The sequence below is a fragment of the Pseudogymnoascus destructans genome (genome assembly GCF_001641265.1).
Source record: "Pseudogymnoascus destructans isolate 20631-21 unplaced genomic scaffold scaffold_7, whole genome shotgun sequence".
NCBI lineage: Eukaryota > Fungi > Ascomycota > Leotiomycetes > Thelebolales > Thelebolaceae > Pseudogymnoascus > Pseudogymnoascus destructans.
Genome location: NW_020167526.1, coordinates 1,406,133 through 1,423,837, shown reverse-complemented (window position 1 = coordinate 1,423,837; position 17,705 = coordinate 1,406,133). Strand labels below are relative to the sequence as shown.

General features: G+C 49.8%; 5 protein-coding genes across 5 annotated transcripts; 3 read left to right on the top strand and 2 right to left on the bottom strand.

The window, feature by feature from the left end:
* Window positions 1-1,524: 1,524 nt before the first annotated feature.
* VC83_03134 (uncharacterized protein) lies at window positions 1,525-3,289 on the bottom strand. The gene is made up of 2 exons (XM_024466783.1): window positions 2,977-3,289; window positions 1,525-2,925 (listed from the first exon to the last, which is right to left on the bottom strand). Exons 1-2 carry the CDS (start codon window positions 3,065-3,067, stop codon window positions 1,790-1,792), a joined length of 1,227 nt encoding a protein of 408 aa, XP_024325562.1. The 5' UTR covers window positions 3,068-3,289; the 3' UTR covers window positions 1,525-1,789.
* Window positions 3,290-4,398: 1,109 nt separating this feature from the next.
* VC83_03133 (uncharacterized protein) lies at window positions 4,399-8,932 on the top strand. Its single transcript, XM_024466782.1, has 3 exons — window positions 4,399-4,831; window positions 4,889-7,050; window positions 7,105-8,932. The coding sequence occupies exons 1-3, from the start codon at window positions 4,626-4,628 to the stop codon at window positions 8,208-8,210; spliced, it is 3,474 nt and encodes a 1,157-aa protein (XP_024325246.1). The 5' UTR covers window positions 4,399-4,625; the 3' UTR covers window positions 8,211-8,932.
* Window positions 8,933-11,172: 2,240 nt separating this feature from the next.
* Window positions 11,173-14,375, top strand: VC83_03132 (uncharacterized protein). The gene is made up of 7 exons (XM_024466781.1): window positions 11,173-11,410; window positions 11,480-12,566; window positions 12,710-12,764; window positions 12,814-12,893; window positions 12,946-13,437; window positions 13,500-13,685; window positions 13,733-14,375. The coding sequence occupies exons 2-7, from the start codon at window positions 12,169-12,171 to the stop codon at window positions 14,004-14,006; spliced, it is 1,485 nt and encodes a 494-aa protein (XP_024325245.1). The 5' UTR covers window positions 11,173-11,410; window positions 11,480-12,168; the 3' UTR covers window positions 14,007-14,375.
* An 846-nt stretch (window positions 14,376-15,221) lies between these two features.
* Window positions 15,222-16,508, top strand: SDH2 (succinate dehydrogenase complex, subunit B). The gene is made up of 3 exons (XM_024466780.1): window positions 15,222-15,785; window positions 15,860-16,011; window positions 16,062-16,508. The coding sequence occupies exons 1-3, from the start codon at window positions 15,404-15,406 to the stop codon at window positions 16,380-16,382; spliced, it is 855 nt and encodes a 284-aa protein (XP_024325561.1). The 5' UTR covers window positions 15,222-15,403; the 3' UTR covers window positions 16,383-16,508.
* VC83_03130 (uncharacterized protein) lies at window positions 16,509-17,412 on the bottom strand. The gene is made up of 3 exons (XM_024466779.1): window positions 17,191-17,412; window positions 16,748-17,140; window positions 16,509-16,700 (listed from the first exon to the last, which is right to left on the bottom strand). Exons 1-3 carry the CDS (start codon window positions 17,367-17,369, stop codon window positions 16,682-16,684), a joined length of 591 nt encoding a protein of 196 aa, XP_024325560.1. The 5' UTR covers window positions 17,370-17,412; the 3' UTR covers window positions 16,509-16,681.
* Window positions 17,413-17,705: the final 293 nt, after the last annotated feature.

The following is a 17,705-nucleotide window of genomic DNA, read 5'->3' as shown; positions in this document are numbered from 1 at the left end:
CTATAAAGCAAGAGGCAATACAAATACCTGGAAGCACCGGACTATTACCTGCATGATGGTATGACCCTCCAACCCAAAATATAGTAGCTTGTCTGAACATGTACAGGAATGGGTTGGTAAAACCCTTACAAAACCATCCATGTCGTTTCTGCTGAATGAACAAGACCTATCTCGACTCTTTGAAGTGTTCGAGTCTATTTACAGCGTTGTTGATGCAGAGAGTGTCTTTTGCTGGGCAAGTCGATATATACTGTTCTACGAGAAGATTGAGTCAAGTGAACTGCGTCCTAACGGAACAGCGTCAATTGCTCCAGGCCCGTTCTGGATTAAATGTACGTTGTTTATAAGTGGTTACTGTTTTGTGCTAACTATATTAGACTGGTTTGTGTCACTAGCTGTAAAGGTAAAGCTCCACCTTGACTTCGAACAGAACCATGGTGTTCGGAATGGGGTACCCAGACAGGTGCTCCTCAACTGGTTTGATGCCTACCCAAGAAACCAGCATACTAATATCGGCCCAAAACGATTGAAGTTCAAGGATATGTATGGACGACGGAGGAAAATGCCCCTTATAGACGACCAGATTGCACAGCAATCTATTGGAACACTAAAGGATGACATTGACTGGGGTTCGGCAGACGAGGATGGAAGTAGTAACGACAGGCCTGAGCAATTTATGGATGATGAGAATGACGATGACGATGACGATGACCACTACGACGACGATACCAACGGTGCTTATAGCAGTAGACGTAGTTTACAAGACGTATTCGAGGAGGGGTTATAATAATATAGTATTTGCTTCATTAGTATAATATAAACACTGTCTCCTTAATTATACCCTCGTAATAATAGAGTTGACCATATATCACGTGTATTTTGCCAATGTGTCACGTGTTTATTTTTGGGATTATTTAACTCTGACAATTGTCTCTTATACAGGTGTCTATTTATTAACGCTGTTAGTGTAACCCTGGTTTCAATACTATTCCTAGCATAGTGTCTACTACTACCTTATTGTGTAAGCGTGTTCCTTTATATATTATGATTGGCTGTTGGAATAGTGCCAAGTGGGAATAGTGGCACAATAGGCTTGGCAATAGAATATGTAGCTAGGTACAGCTTACGCAGCCAATAGATTGGCTGCGTAGCATGGTGTATATTGGTATTAGACCATTTTTTACGATAAATCCTGTCCAATGGAATCGAAAAATGGGCCAACCCCCCTAAGGTACGTTATGTATGTTTCGAACAATTACATCCTCTAGTTTAGTCAATTTAGACGCTCCTAGTCGACGTTCGCTAATAGGGGCTCGGCCGTTTATTCTGTTACGTAACGTAGACTCGGGGACTTGATAGATTTTTGCAGCAGCTCGACAGCTTAAATTTTTGGATGTTCGGATAGCTTTGATAACTATAATAATTCGTGCTTCGTTGGTTTGGATTTGCATGACTGGTTGTAGAGAAAACACGTATTAGAGTTAGAAGTAGGTAGGTAGGGGGAAAGTGCGCGAGGTACTGATATGCGCGAGGTACTGATATGCGCGAGGTACTGATATGCGCCAGGTACTGATAAACCACGTTATATAAGCCGTATTAATTAATATAAGCAACTGCCTAAGGTATATAGCAGTGGCCTTTTGCTGTGAAAATAGCTACTAAGAATAGAAGTTCGCAAACTCTATAGCAGGATGTGACAACAGCAGCGAAAATGTCCACAGCAACAAGCCCCTATGCATCTAGTAAAAAGCACCAGCTAAATTGACCACATTAATAAGCCCCTATGCATCTACAAGAACGCGTACCTATCGACCGGGAAACCATGCTCTACGTAATCGAGAAGCCTATTGCGTATAATATCCCTGCACTGGCATTGACCACGAGTAGACCATTCATCATAAGCTTCGCAGATTATTTCTTCGGCTTCGGTCAGCGAAGGCTTGGCGTTTTCGTTGCCCTTGCTTTTGCGCCAGCTTGCGAGCTCCTTATCAACCATCTCCATCATGGTACCCGGGTCTGTATTCGGGAACATAAATTCATCTATCTGAAAACCCGACGTCCCATGTCTGGGATCAGGCTTTAGTTTCTTTGCTGTATTAAGGCACTCGTCTTCTGTATCAGAGAGCTCCTGATTCAACTTCCTCAGGTATCTTTTTCTGCTTTTCGCTCCGTGCGTGCTGCGTTCACAGTTCTCTTCAACATATCGATCCATTAGCTGGACAGCATGGTCAACTGTACAGATCGCGTTGGGCTCGAGATTGTTGGCCAAGGATATCCCGGCTAGCTGGCTGAGCCAGCGTGCGCTCACCAGTTGCCCATTTGGACCGTTGTCCTCGAGTTTATGGGCAAGACGCCGGAGAGCGCATCCGGCAGTTTCGTAGTCAACGGGGAGCCTGCACTTTGCACCTACGTATGTAGGGAGTGGAGTTTCTGGGGACTTGATAATCTCGCATTCCACAAGTCTATTGATACTGTGCCGCAAAATCTCATATCGGGCGGCGGAAGAAGGTTGGGGTATATTAATGTGGCGACTACAACGATCAACAAACGCGGCATCAAGTGAGCCGGAAAGATTTGAGGTGCATATAATGAACACATTAGCGTCGTCCTTAACCATGTCGAATCCGGTGAGAAGGGCATTTGTAGCGCGCACGGCATCGTGCACCTCGCTCCTTGCACTGGCCGTCTCGCGAGAGGCTGCAAGACTTTCAATCTCGTCAATCAGCAATACCATCAAAGTATTTGGTAGTTCTGCCGACTGAGCCGCAAGCTCTTCGAAGATTGAGTGGATTTTCACCGCACTCTGCCCGAAATAGTGCGATAGTAGCGTTGCAGCATTCAGCTGCAAAAGGATCGTCTCTCCGAACTTTTTGTTCATGCGTATCGAGAGTTTTTGAGCAAGGGAAGTAGATAATGACGTTTTTCCTTATTTAAATCAGCGCCTAACGACGGATAAGTGGATGGGCTTCGAAGTACCTGTTCCAGGCGGGCCCGACAACAGAATGAGGCGGTTGACAACTGACATCGGGTTACGCCCCGGCCTGTATGAGAATCTCACTAGTCCCATGGTTAGATTCTATAGAATATAAGCATGTATATACTCACGGATATTTGTCATAGAAACGACAAGGTTTTGCTTTATTTCCTCATCGAATATAAGCCTAAAAAAAGTTAGAAGGGTAGAGGCAAATATGAGCTTCCCACTGGCCTTTCCCAAGCACCGTCAAGTCTAACGCTTGGAAGGAGCATAGCTTCGCCGCATAGAGACAGGGCTTCGTGGGTCTCTGCTGCCTTACGATCTTCCAATTTATACGAATTGATCACGATCGTATATCTTTTGGTCAAGATAACTTCGTCGCCATCTTTGGCGCCCACTATGTCGACTGCCTTGAGAGACTGCAGGCAGTCTGGAAAGAAGCATTCTGCGTCTAGAAAAGAGCCACATAAGAGTAGTTCCTTTCAAAAAACAGATATATGCTTACATGAAGCGGCACCAATGATCTCGTGATCAATCTGTATAGTCTGAACGTATTCCGAGATGAAGATTGCTTCAAGCATGGCTGTGAGCTTCACCCATGTTAGTTGGGTACAAACGATGGGCTTGGGACTGCAGTTGGAATGGAACGATTGCATACCTTTGCCACGTTCCCAGTATAGTCTGGCTTCACTTGAGCCTCGATGTAGATGGTTCCCATGGGAGAGATGGTCTCACCCTTGGTGGGCTGAGGAGGTGGGTGGTCATCAGGACCGTTGATAATCTCAAAGTCACTCACATCCACGGCAGCTGGCTTCGCCACAGGCTCCATTGTGGAAAGAGGCCAAATGAGGGAGGAACCAGTTCAACAGGAAAGGGTGGGGAAAGAAGAGGTAGCTGGGGGGAGCTACTGGATTCTAGAAGGAGAAATGAGAGAGACGAATCAGAATCAGAGAGAGAGAAGAGACAGAGAGAGACCGTAATGTATTGAAGCCACCACAATTATGAGGGAGAAGGAAATCCGATGATGGGATATAAGAGACTGATACTTTTCTGGGGTGGTGTTGAAATTGGGTGTTGAAATGAAGGAAGAAGATTTGTGAGATGGAGAGAAATGGACTGAAAGTTACCAACAGTGAACTTGAACGTCACAAACTCTGTGATTGACAAACAATATCTGAAAAGGTATTCTGATAATAAAACAGAAGAGACTAGTACTGTTCTGCAGTGGAGTGGTACTGGAATGGATGAAAGAACGAAGAAGGAAGCTTGTGAGAGACAAGTTATCCTTAACCTTGACAGTGGGGGTGGTCCCTTGCAGCCTTACCCGGCAAGGCTCCAGAACCCCAGCCGTCAGATCTATGGGTGAATAAAGCTCGGGCCTCAATTAAAGTCTGGAGGCGGGAGCTTCAATAAATCATCGACATTTTGCTCTTCAGCGGATTATTGGCAGTACTCGCATTTTCACTTCCATTTAACGTCTCAATACTCCACAAGACGAATCCTACCATCAGCGTTTATCTTTACAATCTCATCCGATAGGAACCATCCCTAAATCGTCACCACCCGCACGAATTGCCCTGCACAATTCTTGCGACTCCACCTTCAACCACATCCCATAAAAAATGTGCCAGACATAAAATCACACTCAATGGATCCTCCGCCACGGCCGTCGATGGATCGCTTCCGGATCCGCGTTGCAGTCTTTTCTCCGGAAGAGGCTCATAATCTGGAGGCAGTCCCGAAACATACTTTCGTCATTGCGAGGAGCCAGGAATTCCCTCTCCAAGATCTCCCCCTCCGGGAACTGCGTGACGTTGCGATAAGAAGATACAAGGACATATACCCCCAGGAGTCGTGAGTCCCCCCGTTGAAGTTTTATCCTGCGGTGCCACTGACTTTATTTCCTGCCAGGCTGTTCCAAATCGCCCAGTCTACAGATGCCTATGGCGCCGACCTATACCTCAACGATCGCGTGGGCGACATATTCGCGGATAATGAAGTCTTGAGAGTGATCAAGGGCTCATCTATCAGAGACTCCCTGCCCCCAGACTACGTGAATGGGAGAGCCGGCACTGTCCAGCCCAGCTATCCACTACAGCGAAAGCGATCCCCCGCCACCTCGAATCTCGGAGACAATTCGAGGGCTGGCAAGAGGCAGAAGGTTTACAGGCCAGACGATCCACTCCCGTCACGCGAGCGCGACCCATCCGACTCCGAGGCAGAGATTGTACCGCCAGAAGATATACCCATTGACGAGGTCATCCCCGACTCTCAGGTAAACGAGATCGAAGATGGCGGTAGGCATATCAAGCAGGAGAAGCCCTCCCAAACAAGCCGACCAAGTTATAACCAACCATCTCCAGTCCTAGGCGGAGACGATGAGGAAGTCGTTATTTCAGACTCTCAGGGGAAAGAAACTTCGGGGCGAAATACCACCCGCCAGACCCGTCAATCACTTCGAAATACCACCGAAGCCCGGGAAGATCTTCAAATAGCTGCTAAAACTACCCCAAAACCGAACAATGGCGCAGCTCACCGTCCGTCGAATAAAGGGCGCGAGCGGTCTGATGACATCTCGGATTTCGAAGAGCATACGTCTATCACACCGGCCATCACGCCGTCCCGAGGAATCTCAGATACTTATAGTGGTTTCGAGACCGACATCGAACAGCCTTCCAGTTTCCTCAGGCAACGTGGTGGTGTTACTCCCCTGGGCAAAAGCAAGAAGGCCTCACCGATCTCTACAAAGCCGAAACTAGTACAATATAGAGGGGCAGCAACCAGGAGCAAAGCTAGAAGCAGTTCAAACAACTCAACACCTAAAGCAATTGCAACATCCGCTCCTCCAATCACTCCTCGTTCGGCAAGTATGGCTAATGGTGGCCCTATACTGCCAGGTATGACTCCTCAGGACGACAGTGCTTCAGCCGACAACGGCGATGACAAGAGTGACGGGGGTGTGGACGCAAAAGCCGAAGAGACTGCACAAGAGGTTTCAAGGCTCACATCTGAATCGGCGGGAAAGAAACGCGCCGCGGAACTAGAACAAGAGAGTCATCGCACAGTTCAATCCGAAAAGAGACCAGAAGCAGCAATGGATCAGGCTCGGATTGAAAGAGAGGCAGCCAAGAAGAAGAGTGCTGCGATAGCCATTGCCACGGCAAAGATTAAGACAGCTGCTAAGAGAAGGAAAGCTGATGCTGCGCGAAAGCGATTAGCTGAGGAAGAGAGACTCAAGGAAAATGCCGAGAAAGAGGCTGAGAGGGAGGCCGAGAGGGAGGCCAGAGCAGCTGAAGCGAAGCTGAAAAGAGATCATTTGCTTACGGAGGAAGCCCGGAGACAAACGGAAGCAACTGAAAAGGCCGAGGCCGAGGAACGCGAACAAGCCAAGAGACGAGAGGCAGAAGTGACAGTAAAGGCAGAAGCTGTTAAACGCGAAGAAGCCGCCAATAGCGAGAAAGAGGCCAGGGATATCAAAGATACAGAAGTAGCTAGCACCCGCAAGAGGTCTACGTCTGCCATAAGCCCAGGAGGGATGCTTGGTAGGGCTGTAGCGAACTTCAATTCCAAGACAGCGAGCACTAGCCCTGGTGCAAATGTGGTCGATAAGCCGCCACCTCCAGCAGCTGCCCGCGGCCGTCAATCAACTTCGCCAGCACTCACTCGAAAGAGATCTGAAGATATCAAACCTGCACCAATCCTACCCCGTCACGGATCTAGTGACATCCGACCGGCCCCGTCTGTGGAGCCGGGTTCGGCTGCTCGACGTGTTTCCTGCGCAGAGCCATCGCCGTCCGTGGCTGGGAAGACGTCGAGCAGGGCCACACAGTCCCCGGCTCCAATTCAAACCCCTAAGTCTGTGAATGGGATCCAGAGCTCGGGCGGGAGCTTCCGTCAAACGAAACTTGTACCAACAGGAACTGGAGCCAAGTCAGTTACGCCCAAGGTGCCCACACCTTCGAGTTCGCAAGCGCCAACGTCCGGGCAACAAGTTAAATCAACGCCAACTCCAACGCCGAAAACCCGAGCAGACATCACTGCTGCGCTGCTCAATACTATCAATAAAGGGAGCTGTAAGTTGCAATCCGGATCAAATTAGTAATATTACTCAAACTAACGGTCTATAGCATCAGCAGTGAAGGAGGTAGCGGCCTCAAAACCAAATGCCATCGCCATCTCCTCTGATGAGGAAAGCAGCGATGACGAAAGCGTAGGCGAACTAGAGTTACCACCATTGCCTCCGCCTTCATCTCATTCAGTTGCACCGAGCCAGCTCGTAGCAAGCGGTGACAATGCTAATGACACGGCTTCCAATACTTCCCGTTCCGCATCCGTGTCGACAAACAGGTCGCAACGTGAGAGCCGCTCACCCGTACGATTTGTCAACTCTAGCTTCCATTCCAACGCAGCCTTCTCCTCTACTCAGTCATTCGATGGGTCCCGCCGCGGACAACAAGGCCACTCAAATGGGAGCGAGACATCCGATAAAAGCACTTCTGGAGACTCAGCTTCAGAAGACGAAGCGTCTGGGTCGGAACTCTCATCAACGAAATCCAAGCCTATCATCCCTCAAAGCGCCGCATCTAAGCGCATTCTCCCACCGTCATCGAGGCTTTCACGCCTCCGCGATGGTTCCGCAACCCCTACACCTCAAAACGTTGGCGCTAGAAAGTTCAGCACTGGAAGCGACGCAGAAACATCAGTCCAAAAGCTGCTGGACAGTCAGTTGACAGAAGAGTCGGCAGCAAGCTCTGCACCAGCCAGGGCCCAAGCGTCCCCAGAACTCAGCGGCAGGAATTCCTCTACGCCAGTGCCAAGGCCAAAACTCACCAACGGCAACGCCTCAGATAGGGGAACACCACGCACGTCCAAGAGACCGGCGGGAATGGCCAGCATGCCGTCCTTGAAACTACGAGCAGAAGCCGCCTTGGAGGAAAGTCAAAAGCGTGCTGAGAAAGCCCGCCAGCAGGGCGAGGCCAAAGCAAAGGCCCTCAAAGACGCCGAGGTACCGGAGTTCGCCGGCGCAGAAAGCACGGAAGAGTCGGAGGCCGAGTCGTCCTCCAACGACAATTCCGACTCGGATGACGGAGACGAGAGTAACTTGGAGGCCGGGTCGCCTGATGACGTCGAGATGGGCGGGATGGGGACACCGAAGGCCCAGAAGCCAAAGGCCAAGGTGAACTTCTTGGGATTGAGCAAGAAGTTTAGCAAGGGGTTAGCAGGGCGCCGCTAGGTTCACGGAGTGCCTGTGGCGGGTGCATTTTGTATTTATGATTGGTACTGTTTAATGTTTAGACAGTTCTCCCAAAGGGTCAAAGCCGATTTTCTGTATGCGAGGGTCGGGTTGACGGAATCTGAACCAAGGGTTGGCGAGAAGGGTCCGTCTGTGCTGCCGGAGAGGGGAGTGAGACATGTATTACATATCATAGTGTATTGGAACCAAAGCGGGCCCGGGCTATCGAATACCAAGCAGGATGTCATTGATGATGAGCGACCGGTATGATGGATGTGCCGTCATATGGCTGCGCTATGGAATGCAGGATGAGATGAGTGGACCAACGGCACACGGAGTAGACAGAAAGGAGATGCAAAGAACTCCAAAGAAATGCAACGCAAATCCCCGCCAGGGACACCTTTTCCTTCGTCGAGCCCTGCATGCGCGAGGATATCGTGCATCTCACATCCAAATCCATCACATCTCACTAGTTGGGGAATAAATTCCACCCACGGCCCTGTTCAAATAATAGACCGTGCTTTCAGGGTGTAAAGAATTTCCATTAATGCTAACCACCAAAACCTAATATAATACAGTGCTCTTACTAATCGTCGTGACCAAACTTTTCGCTTCGCTCAAGGTTGGAGTAAGCAATACGCGGCTGCCCAACCCGAGAGGAAGCAATATGCGGCTCGTCGGAACGTGCGTCTGTTCACCGCCACTCCTCAACAAAACCTCCACCATAGTTGTCCATAGTATTTAGATAGTAATTATATGCCATTTATTGGAAGGGACTCCTCTATCAAATGCTCGTGAGTGGCTCCTAGAGAACCCCCCTGAAATCTGAAACAGCAACTACTGCCAGTTGGATTTTCAAAGTGCCTAAATCAACGATACAGTCAAGCATCAGCCGACTAGCCCAGCAGCTCCCACACCGAGGGGGCCAGAATAAGCTACTCTCTACTGCGCAGACAGAGGCCATAAAGAAATGGATCCTTGAGCAGTATTACCTAGGGCTTGGAGCAACTAGGAATATGATATTTGCTGCTGTCTGTAAGCTGCGGAGCCCACAGCTGCCCCCGTCACAAAGCTGGCTTACAAAATTTATACGGAATGAGCTTAAGGAATATCACTTTATTACTACGAAGCCAATTGCGCAGCAGCGTACGAAGGCTCAAGATGAGCCTACAGTTCTAAAGTGGTTTCAAGAGTACGGCTGGTTTATACTAGAGCGTGGTATAAAACCAGAGTCAATCTGGAATATGGATGAAACTGGCTTTCGGGTTGGGATTCCAGGTGGAGAGCGTGTGATTGTGCCACGAGCCGCAAAGGAGCTCTACACCCCAAGCCCTGGAAATCGTACGTCTATTACTATACTTGAGGCTGTGTCTGCAACTGGAAAAGTCATACCGCCTGTACTTATCATTCTGGGCAAAATACACATGGATTCTTGGTACCACGCCAACCTTCAAGGCACAGAGCTCATCATGCTCTCTGACACTGGATTTTCTTTCTTTATGAGGGATCTTACCAAAATGCGGCTACAGACTTTTAAGGAGTCTATAATTATATCAGCTTTCCAGAAAGCAGGAATTTGGCCAGTAAGCCACATTATAGCTCTTGCAAAGCTACGTACGTACTCACAGCCGCTCCTATGCCTACACCTACGCCTCTACCTATACGGGTTTCTACACCAAAACCCTCGACTTTTAGGGGGGTTGAAGAGGGGCTACAGTACTGGAAACAACGGGTTCCAGAGGGTTTTAGTAGCCCCTCGAGGGAGAGCTACAAGAATTGGCTCACAGGAACGGAAGAGGTTGTAGTAGGAGGCCAGCTTCAAGAGCTTGACCTACTGGCTTTTCGACGCCAGGTTGAGGAGTCGAAGAAGTGATAATTTCATAGAATGGCTTAATTATGTACCTTTATATACAAATTACTATGGAGAGGTACTTACGGTCGCAATTGTGAGGAGCCGCGTATTGCTTCTTCTCGAGTTGGGCAGCCGCGTATTGTTTTGGGCCTACGGCATCGGCGGCGCACCCTTTTTGCCCAACCCTCGCTCAACCCTCGCTCAACCTCGCTCAACCCTCGCTCAACCCTCTCGTCCCCGGCGACCTACCCCATCTCCCCGCGCCCGGCCACCCAAGGGCGCGTTAGTGCTGAGACGGCACTCTGGTTGCTGGCGTCGCGGGGCGCTGGTTACTGGTCAGACGCTGCTTTGGGACTACCGACCCGCTGAACTGGGCAGTGAGGCGGGGGTGTGGTTGGTGGCTGGACGATTGGGGTGGGCGGGATGGTGGAATGGGGTTATTTGATGGTATTTGATGGTATTTGATGGTATTTGATGGTATTTGATGGTATTTGATGGTATTTGATGCTATTTGATGGTATTTGATGCTATTTGATGGTATTTGATGGTATTTGAATTGTAGAATGAGACCTGCATATATATGTCTTGTCTGTGCGTACAGAGGGAGGTACACCCGTTGTTGGGCCTGTTTATATACGGGTGCTCGACGGACGGTACTCTTGGGGTCGTTTTGGGTATTCTGACCGTCTTCTTCCAGGTGTGACGTTTCGTTCATTTCGAGTTCTCGTACCCGTGTATGTAGCACAATACAGTATAATAGTACTCGAGTACTCAGTTATATTTGATTTTACCTGCTCACAAGTAGAGTGTTGTACCTCTCCCGCTAAGTTATAGTGGGCTGTACATTGCAACCACTTACTCGCTACGATCTACGATCTACGATCTACTCCGTACTCTACACTCTGATCATCAGCTTACCTTTTGCCTCTTTTCGCCTTCTTGTCTTCGCCTTCTTGTCTTCGCCTTCTTGTCTTCGCCTTCTTGTCTTCGCCTTCTTGTCTTCGCCTTCTTGTCTTTCCTCCCCAAACTGACTGATCCATCTTGTGTATATTATATATGCGCCACAAATTCTGTTCTGTTCACCACCATTGTTTCTGTTTCCACTGTTTCCACTGTTTCCACTGTTTCCACTGTCCACTGTTTCCACTTCCTTCAAAACTTCCTTCAAACTTCCTTGCATCTGCTGCTACACGTCGTATACTATACCTATAGTATCTGCACTCCCTTACACCTTGTCGCAGTGTGTGCCACTCACTATCCGATCCGAGTGCTACCTTACCTATACGCAGGTCCGCCCGGTAGAGACAAAAAGACGAGGCGCCAGTTTAAGAGTGCTCTGAAAGTGGAGGTATGAGATGAGATGATGCTTGATATCAGCCGATAACGTGAACCTTCTCCTGACTTTGGTTATTGACAGGTCCCCCATCCCAAATAATTCTGGGTCAACAAAAGAGCCTCATCGATCAGAAATCGCAACTGTACGCCAGGAAGCAAGGACGACTTGAAAAAGCTTCAAAATCTCCCATTATCGTCGCTCCTTCCCTCCTGTCAACGAGTCATCCAATGCCCTGTGCGCGAAATCTTGCTGATTCAAAAGCACACACCATCCGTCGCATCCACACCACACGGACCTTTCCAACGAACGAAGCTCCCCCCGCATTAGCTCTGGCCGCTGAGTAAACACCACCACTCCTTTTAACGACCCCTCTGCACAGCAGATCTATATAACGCGGGCGACTGCTCACGTTTTGTCTCGGACCCCGAACACAGAAGAAGAACTTTCTCTCTCTCTGCGCCTCGTGCTGATCCGTATCGACCTGCAGAGAACGGAGTCGGGTCGAACGGCAGTACAGGGTACGTCCAGCATTATTGTTGGGCTCCGTTGTGCAGATCACGCAAACCCACTGCTCCCACCAGACAGACGACGTAGATGCAAAGAGGATCAACTAGTACAACGCGCCGTGCACGATAAGCTTTATATAAACACAGGGCGGGGGATAGCGCCTTCCCTTACAGACCCCGACACCCACGAGATTTCCTCGAGTTCTTCTCGGCCGTTGCTCGTGTCGCAACTCCCCCCTATATCCCACGAACCCGACCACCACCATGAAAGTATCGCACTACCCGCATGACGACCCTACCGGACACGGCGCACAATATAACATGTCTCCTCCCCTCGGAAACCCCAACTACCGCCCTGATGCACCGCAATATCAGGCGCACCAGGACCAGCCCCACATACAGCACGCCCCCAACGACCAGCAGCAGTACGGCTACGGCTCGAATCCACAGGGCCATCGCGCCAGCCAGAGCTCGGAAGGGCAGGGAGGCCAAGGAGAGATGTTAGGCCGGGTCCCGACGCGGGGCCCCAATCCGTTGATGCCACTCGATTCGCCGTCAAATCACAATGGAGCGGATGGCACCCCAATCCTACCGGCTGTGCAGCAGCAGGCCGGAGATCATCCACCGAGCTTTAGTATGATTGAGCTGGGCAGGAGATATACGTAAGTCCATCTTTGCCCCTGGTTTTACAGCTGGCTACGGCCGTAGCACGGCTTGGGGGATCGTTGCTATTGCCCCTGCCTCACTTGCATAACCCATGCTGGGGTGTATTCTTGGATGTATGCTGACTATGTTTATCTGGCAGACTTGAGGTTATGCAGCAGCCCAAACGAGCGCGTATGTGTGGCTTTGGAGACAAGGTAGGCTGTCGATGGCTCTTTTTTATGTATCCTGTCACTAACTTTCCAGGATCGCCGGCCCATTACCCCGCCACCTTGCATAAGAGTTGTCATAACGGATGTGGCTACTGGGAATGAAATCGATACCAAGTAAGCGTCGCGAGTGCCGGTATCTCGATATACAGTTGCTGACACTTCATAGCGACATTGATCACGGTTCTTTCGTACTGACTGTTGATCTGTGGTCTGCCGATGGGAAGCACGAAGTCAATCTCGTCCGACACTCGTCTGCGTCCCCGGCTATCTCCTCAACTATCCCCACCTCGTACGCTCAGGCACAGGCGGGGGACCACCCGGTCTACTCGAACCCAATGCCAACGCCCACTGGCCCGCCTGGTATAGTCCGCGATCCTCAGTACCCGTACCATAGCAACCAACCGCTACTTCAAGGGCAGTACAACCCTTATCCTGGCCAGCCTCAGGTAAATGCATATGGCCAAACCCAGCAGCAATTCCAACAGGGGCCGCCACAAGGACAGTATGGCCAGCCCCAGCAACAGGGCCAGTATGGTCATGGGCAAGAGCGCCAAAATTACCACGCTGGATCAGGGCCAGAGCCTCCAAACCATCACATATTCTACCATACGGGTGATGCTGTCCATCCGGTTGCCTCCAACGCGCCGAGACCATCGGAGTAAGTCCTGCACCCGAGTCCAATCAGCTTCCCGATCTCATATATGCTAATAAACTCCTCAGCAATCTGATGTACGACCCAACCGCTCCTCCACGCCAAGCTGTCGCCAGCGCGCCACAGGGCATGTTCACCCGCAACTTAATTGGAAGCCTGGCGGCCAGCGCTTCCAAGCTCGCAGATCCCCACGACAAGATTGGCATCTGGTTTGTGCTACAGGACATGAGCATCAGAACCGAGGGAAACTTCCGGTATGTCTATCAATTTCCAATTTCTCTCACCTCACTAACACGCATAGTCTCCGTTTCTCTTTCACCAACGTCGGCGGCCCATCCAAGACCCCCAACGGCAACCCGGCGAACCAGATGTCTGTCCTCAACACTGGCAAGGCACCCGTCCTTGCATTGTGCTACAGCGATGTGTTTACTGTTTACTCCGCCAAGAAGTTTCCGGGCGTGGTGGAGAGCACGCCGCTCAGTAAGTGTTTCGCGACACAGGGCGTTAAGATCCCAATCCGCAAGGATGGTGGTGGAAAGGCGGGACAAGGGAGAGAGGACTATGATGAGGATTAGGGGCATAAAAGAGATGCGGGATTGGGGGGTTTATTGAGAGTTCTGTGGAGAAGACGGTGGGCAGGGACAGTTTTTTATTCGGCGCTCGGTGGGGTCGGCACCTTTGCTATTTTCGTAAGGCGGTGGCTATGTTGCAACCAAAACTGGATAGAACGATGTCCGCGGGGGAGGTTAAGTCTAGCATTTTTACATGCGAGGAAGCTCACGAATGAATGAATATTGATGGTTGTGTCAGTACTTTGCTCTTATTTTGGGGTGGTTTGGTGAGTGTGGTATTTTGATGATTTGAGTTAAATAAAAATAATCAGGGTTAGAAATTCAATTATAATCATGATTATTTACAAAGCCCATAACTTAACTTAGTTAGAGGGAGTTATGCTGGTGTACAAAGTTTTAAACCCATTTTGTGCCAACTATAAGTGTATCATCTTAATTTGTATTTAACCGTTTTTAAAGGAGTAGATTCGCCATTTGCTATATAAGAAGTAGATCTAAGGGGTAGGCCTCATTCGTCTATAGATAATATCCATTAAACAAGCGTTGTTTCCTTAGTAGCTGTGAGTTTAAGGTTTATAGACCATAAACTGCCTCGTGTTAGGCATCCTTCAATGTGTGATTATAAAGTCGATTTAGGAACATCGTATGTGTTTATAGCACCCCTTATACTTATAAAATAGCCATCTTTATAAGCTTAGAGCGCTAGAGTCATTCGACCTCTTTATGGATCGATTAGAGGTCTATTAGTTAAGACATGTTAATTAGAAGGAGGTTAAACGCGTTAGAATTAATGAGGGGTGCGTAGCTTACTTGCGTGTGCAGCTTTTACTTATCGCGTACGTTAGTCATGGTTATTATGATTATTTGTGCTAACTTTGAAAATAATAGATAAGTTACTTTTAGGTTAAATATAATATATTATATTTTAACCTAGGAACTTTAAATCTGTCGAATCGATTAATGAGAGAATATGGCAAAGAGACAATGATTACCCTAGGTTCACATAAAAATATGATAATGATTACACGTCTCACGTGCAACCAACTCCGGTCTACCCAGAAATCCTATTCCGAGCCAGTCCGGAGAAACGTGACTTTTTTTCTAGCATTGACAATTACGTGGCTTCTGATTGGCCAACACACCTGACATAAGCTGCTATACCCATGCAACATTTCCCTTCCAGAGCTAGATACCACAACACCCGAGGTCCTGTGCTGAGCGAACAGCGACACACATCGCCAACGACATCATTCCGAATTCCTCTCCTGCAACCGTAGCCACGGGTTTCCTTTTGACGCCAACAATCGATTGTGCACCTCGGGGGCACTAGCGATATTTCCAATCCCAAGCACGCGTTGATCCTCGCTCTCGCCAGGTCCTTTTCCTTACCCGGTCTCCCAATGGCTTCTCTCCGCTCCTCAGCACGCCTCGTGGCGGCGTCGCGCTCGGCCTTCAGGCCTGCGACTGCTATCCGCTCCTTCGCATCCGTTGCGCCTGCAGCTACCAGCCCAGCTACTGCCCCAAGCAGTGAGCCGGCGCCGGCGGCACCAAGGACCAAGACCTTCCACATCTACAGATGGAACCCGGATGAGCCCTCCACCAAGCCGAAGATGCAGGCTTACACTCTGGATCTGAACAAGACCGGACCTATGATGCTCGATGCGCTTATCCGCATCAAGAACGAGGATGACCCGACACTCACCTTCCGCAGAAGCTGCAGAGAGGGAATTTGTGGCAGTTGCGCCATGAACATTGACGGTGTTAACACCCTGGCCTGCTTATGTGAGTTGCACTGGTCCTTCAGCAGCTACCTGCTGGAATAGAGACTCTTGAACAAATACTGACGCGATATTCAGGCCGCATCCCTACCGACACCACCCAAGAGTCGAAGATCTACCCTCTCCCCCACACATACGTTGTCAAGGACATCGTACCGGATCTCACCCACTTCTACAAGCAGTACAAGTCCATCAAGCCATACCTCCAGCGCACAACCCCAGCCGAACACGTAAGCTTGCCACCTACCGTTTTCATGGGCCAGAGACTAACGCAAAACAGGGCAAGGAGTACCTCCAGAGTGTAGAGGACCGCAAGAAGCTCGATGGCCTCTACGAGTGCATTCTCTGCGCGTGCTGCTCGACCTCCTGCCCCTCATACTGGTGGAACTCGGAGGAGTACCTCGGCCCGGCCGTCCTGCTCCAGTCCTACCGCTGGCTCGCCGACTCGCGTGACGAGAAGAAGATGGAGCGCAAGGCTGCGCTCGACAACTCCATGAGCGTCTACCGCTGCCACACCATCATGAACTGCTCGAGGACGTGCCCCAAGGGCCTGAACCCGGGTTTGGCGATTGCGGAGATCAAGAAGGAGTTGGCTTTCTAGATAGGGTGTGAAAAAGGGGTGAAAGTTGTTACTTGCAGCGGGTTTTTTTGAAGTGTGCTTGTTGGGCGGTGGGTGGATTGGCTTTTGTGTAGAAATATAGGTGATAGTTTTACAGAGGAATGATGATCATCCATGTTATTGTAAAGTTTCCTTGTCAGAGCCAGCCTCCTGATACCCCTTATTGTACATGTTTCCTTCGCCCACGTAAATATATATACACATCGTGCAGAACAAACTTGGTTCACACGTTATGGATTCTCCGGATTCAAATGAATATCCCTGGGACGACTGCTTTAGTCTCAACCCCCTCGAGTAAGCCTATATTGATTAGCACCCATCCATCCTAGTGCCTAAGAAAGTCCTACCCTCCGTCCTTCTCCAACTTCAGCGGCGTAAAACTGCCAGACCCAATCTTCGGCTTTGTCGTTGCCACCGCCTTCTCATCGTCATCCCCGCCGCATCCACAGTCGTAGAAGTCCCCAATCTTAGAACAGTCGAACAGCTCCTTCTTCAGCCGAGTGTTCACCTCATTATGCACATGGCACGCCCACGTCGCTGCGCTCGACCGCGTCCGTACCTGCGGTGGGTACTTTTCTAACAAGAGCTGGAAATGCCGTGCACATTCGCCGCATGGGTATAATCGTGCAAAGAGGTAGACAAAGGATTTGAGCGACGTGCTGTCTTCTTCCGTCGGCTGGTCCGGGAATTTCGCCATCATCGTGTGGAGCAGCTTCCAGGCTGCATTGCCCAGTTCAGCTCTGTCGATTGGGTTAGCCGCTGCGATCAGAGAGGTGCGACGGTGTCTTACTTTATTGTTGCATTCTCGAGTTTTGGCGCTATTGCGACGCCGTGGAGCACGCTGTCGCTAGGGGCGACACTCGTATCAAACGCTGCACGTTGTTGACCCCCACTCGAGAGGAGGAATGAGAAAGCGATGAACACTACGATGGCGATGAGTGCCAGCGTCACATGTCGCCGCGGAGGCATTTCACAAAGTTGGACCTTGCAGATGTTGTGAGTCGATATGAGCCATTACACATCTTACTCTAGTTCGGCCTGAAACTGGGGATATGCCTGTCGTCGCCGCTAGCCAGCCTCGTTCGGTAGCCTCGCAGCCTCGCCACAAATCAACACAGCCCAAGTTGGAACTTCTACCCCACGTTTTGACTCATCGTCTACATTTAAAATAGCGATCAGGCAATCTCTTGCTCTGCATCTGAGATCATCTTGTTCGTACTGACAAGCGCTTTGTCCTACTAATATTCTCTTTTGCATTGATTGTTTTTCGAAAACGTTTGAAGTCGCCATATTTGGAAGGCGCAA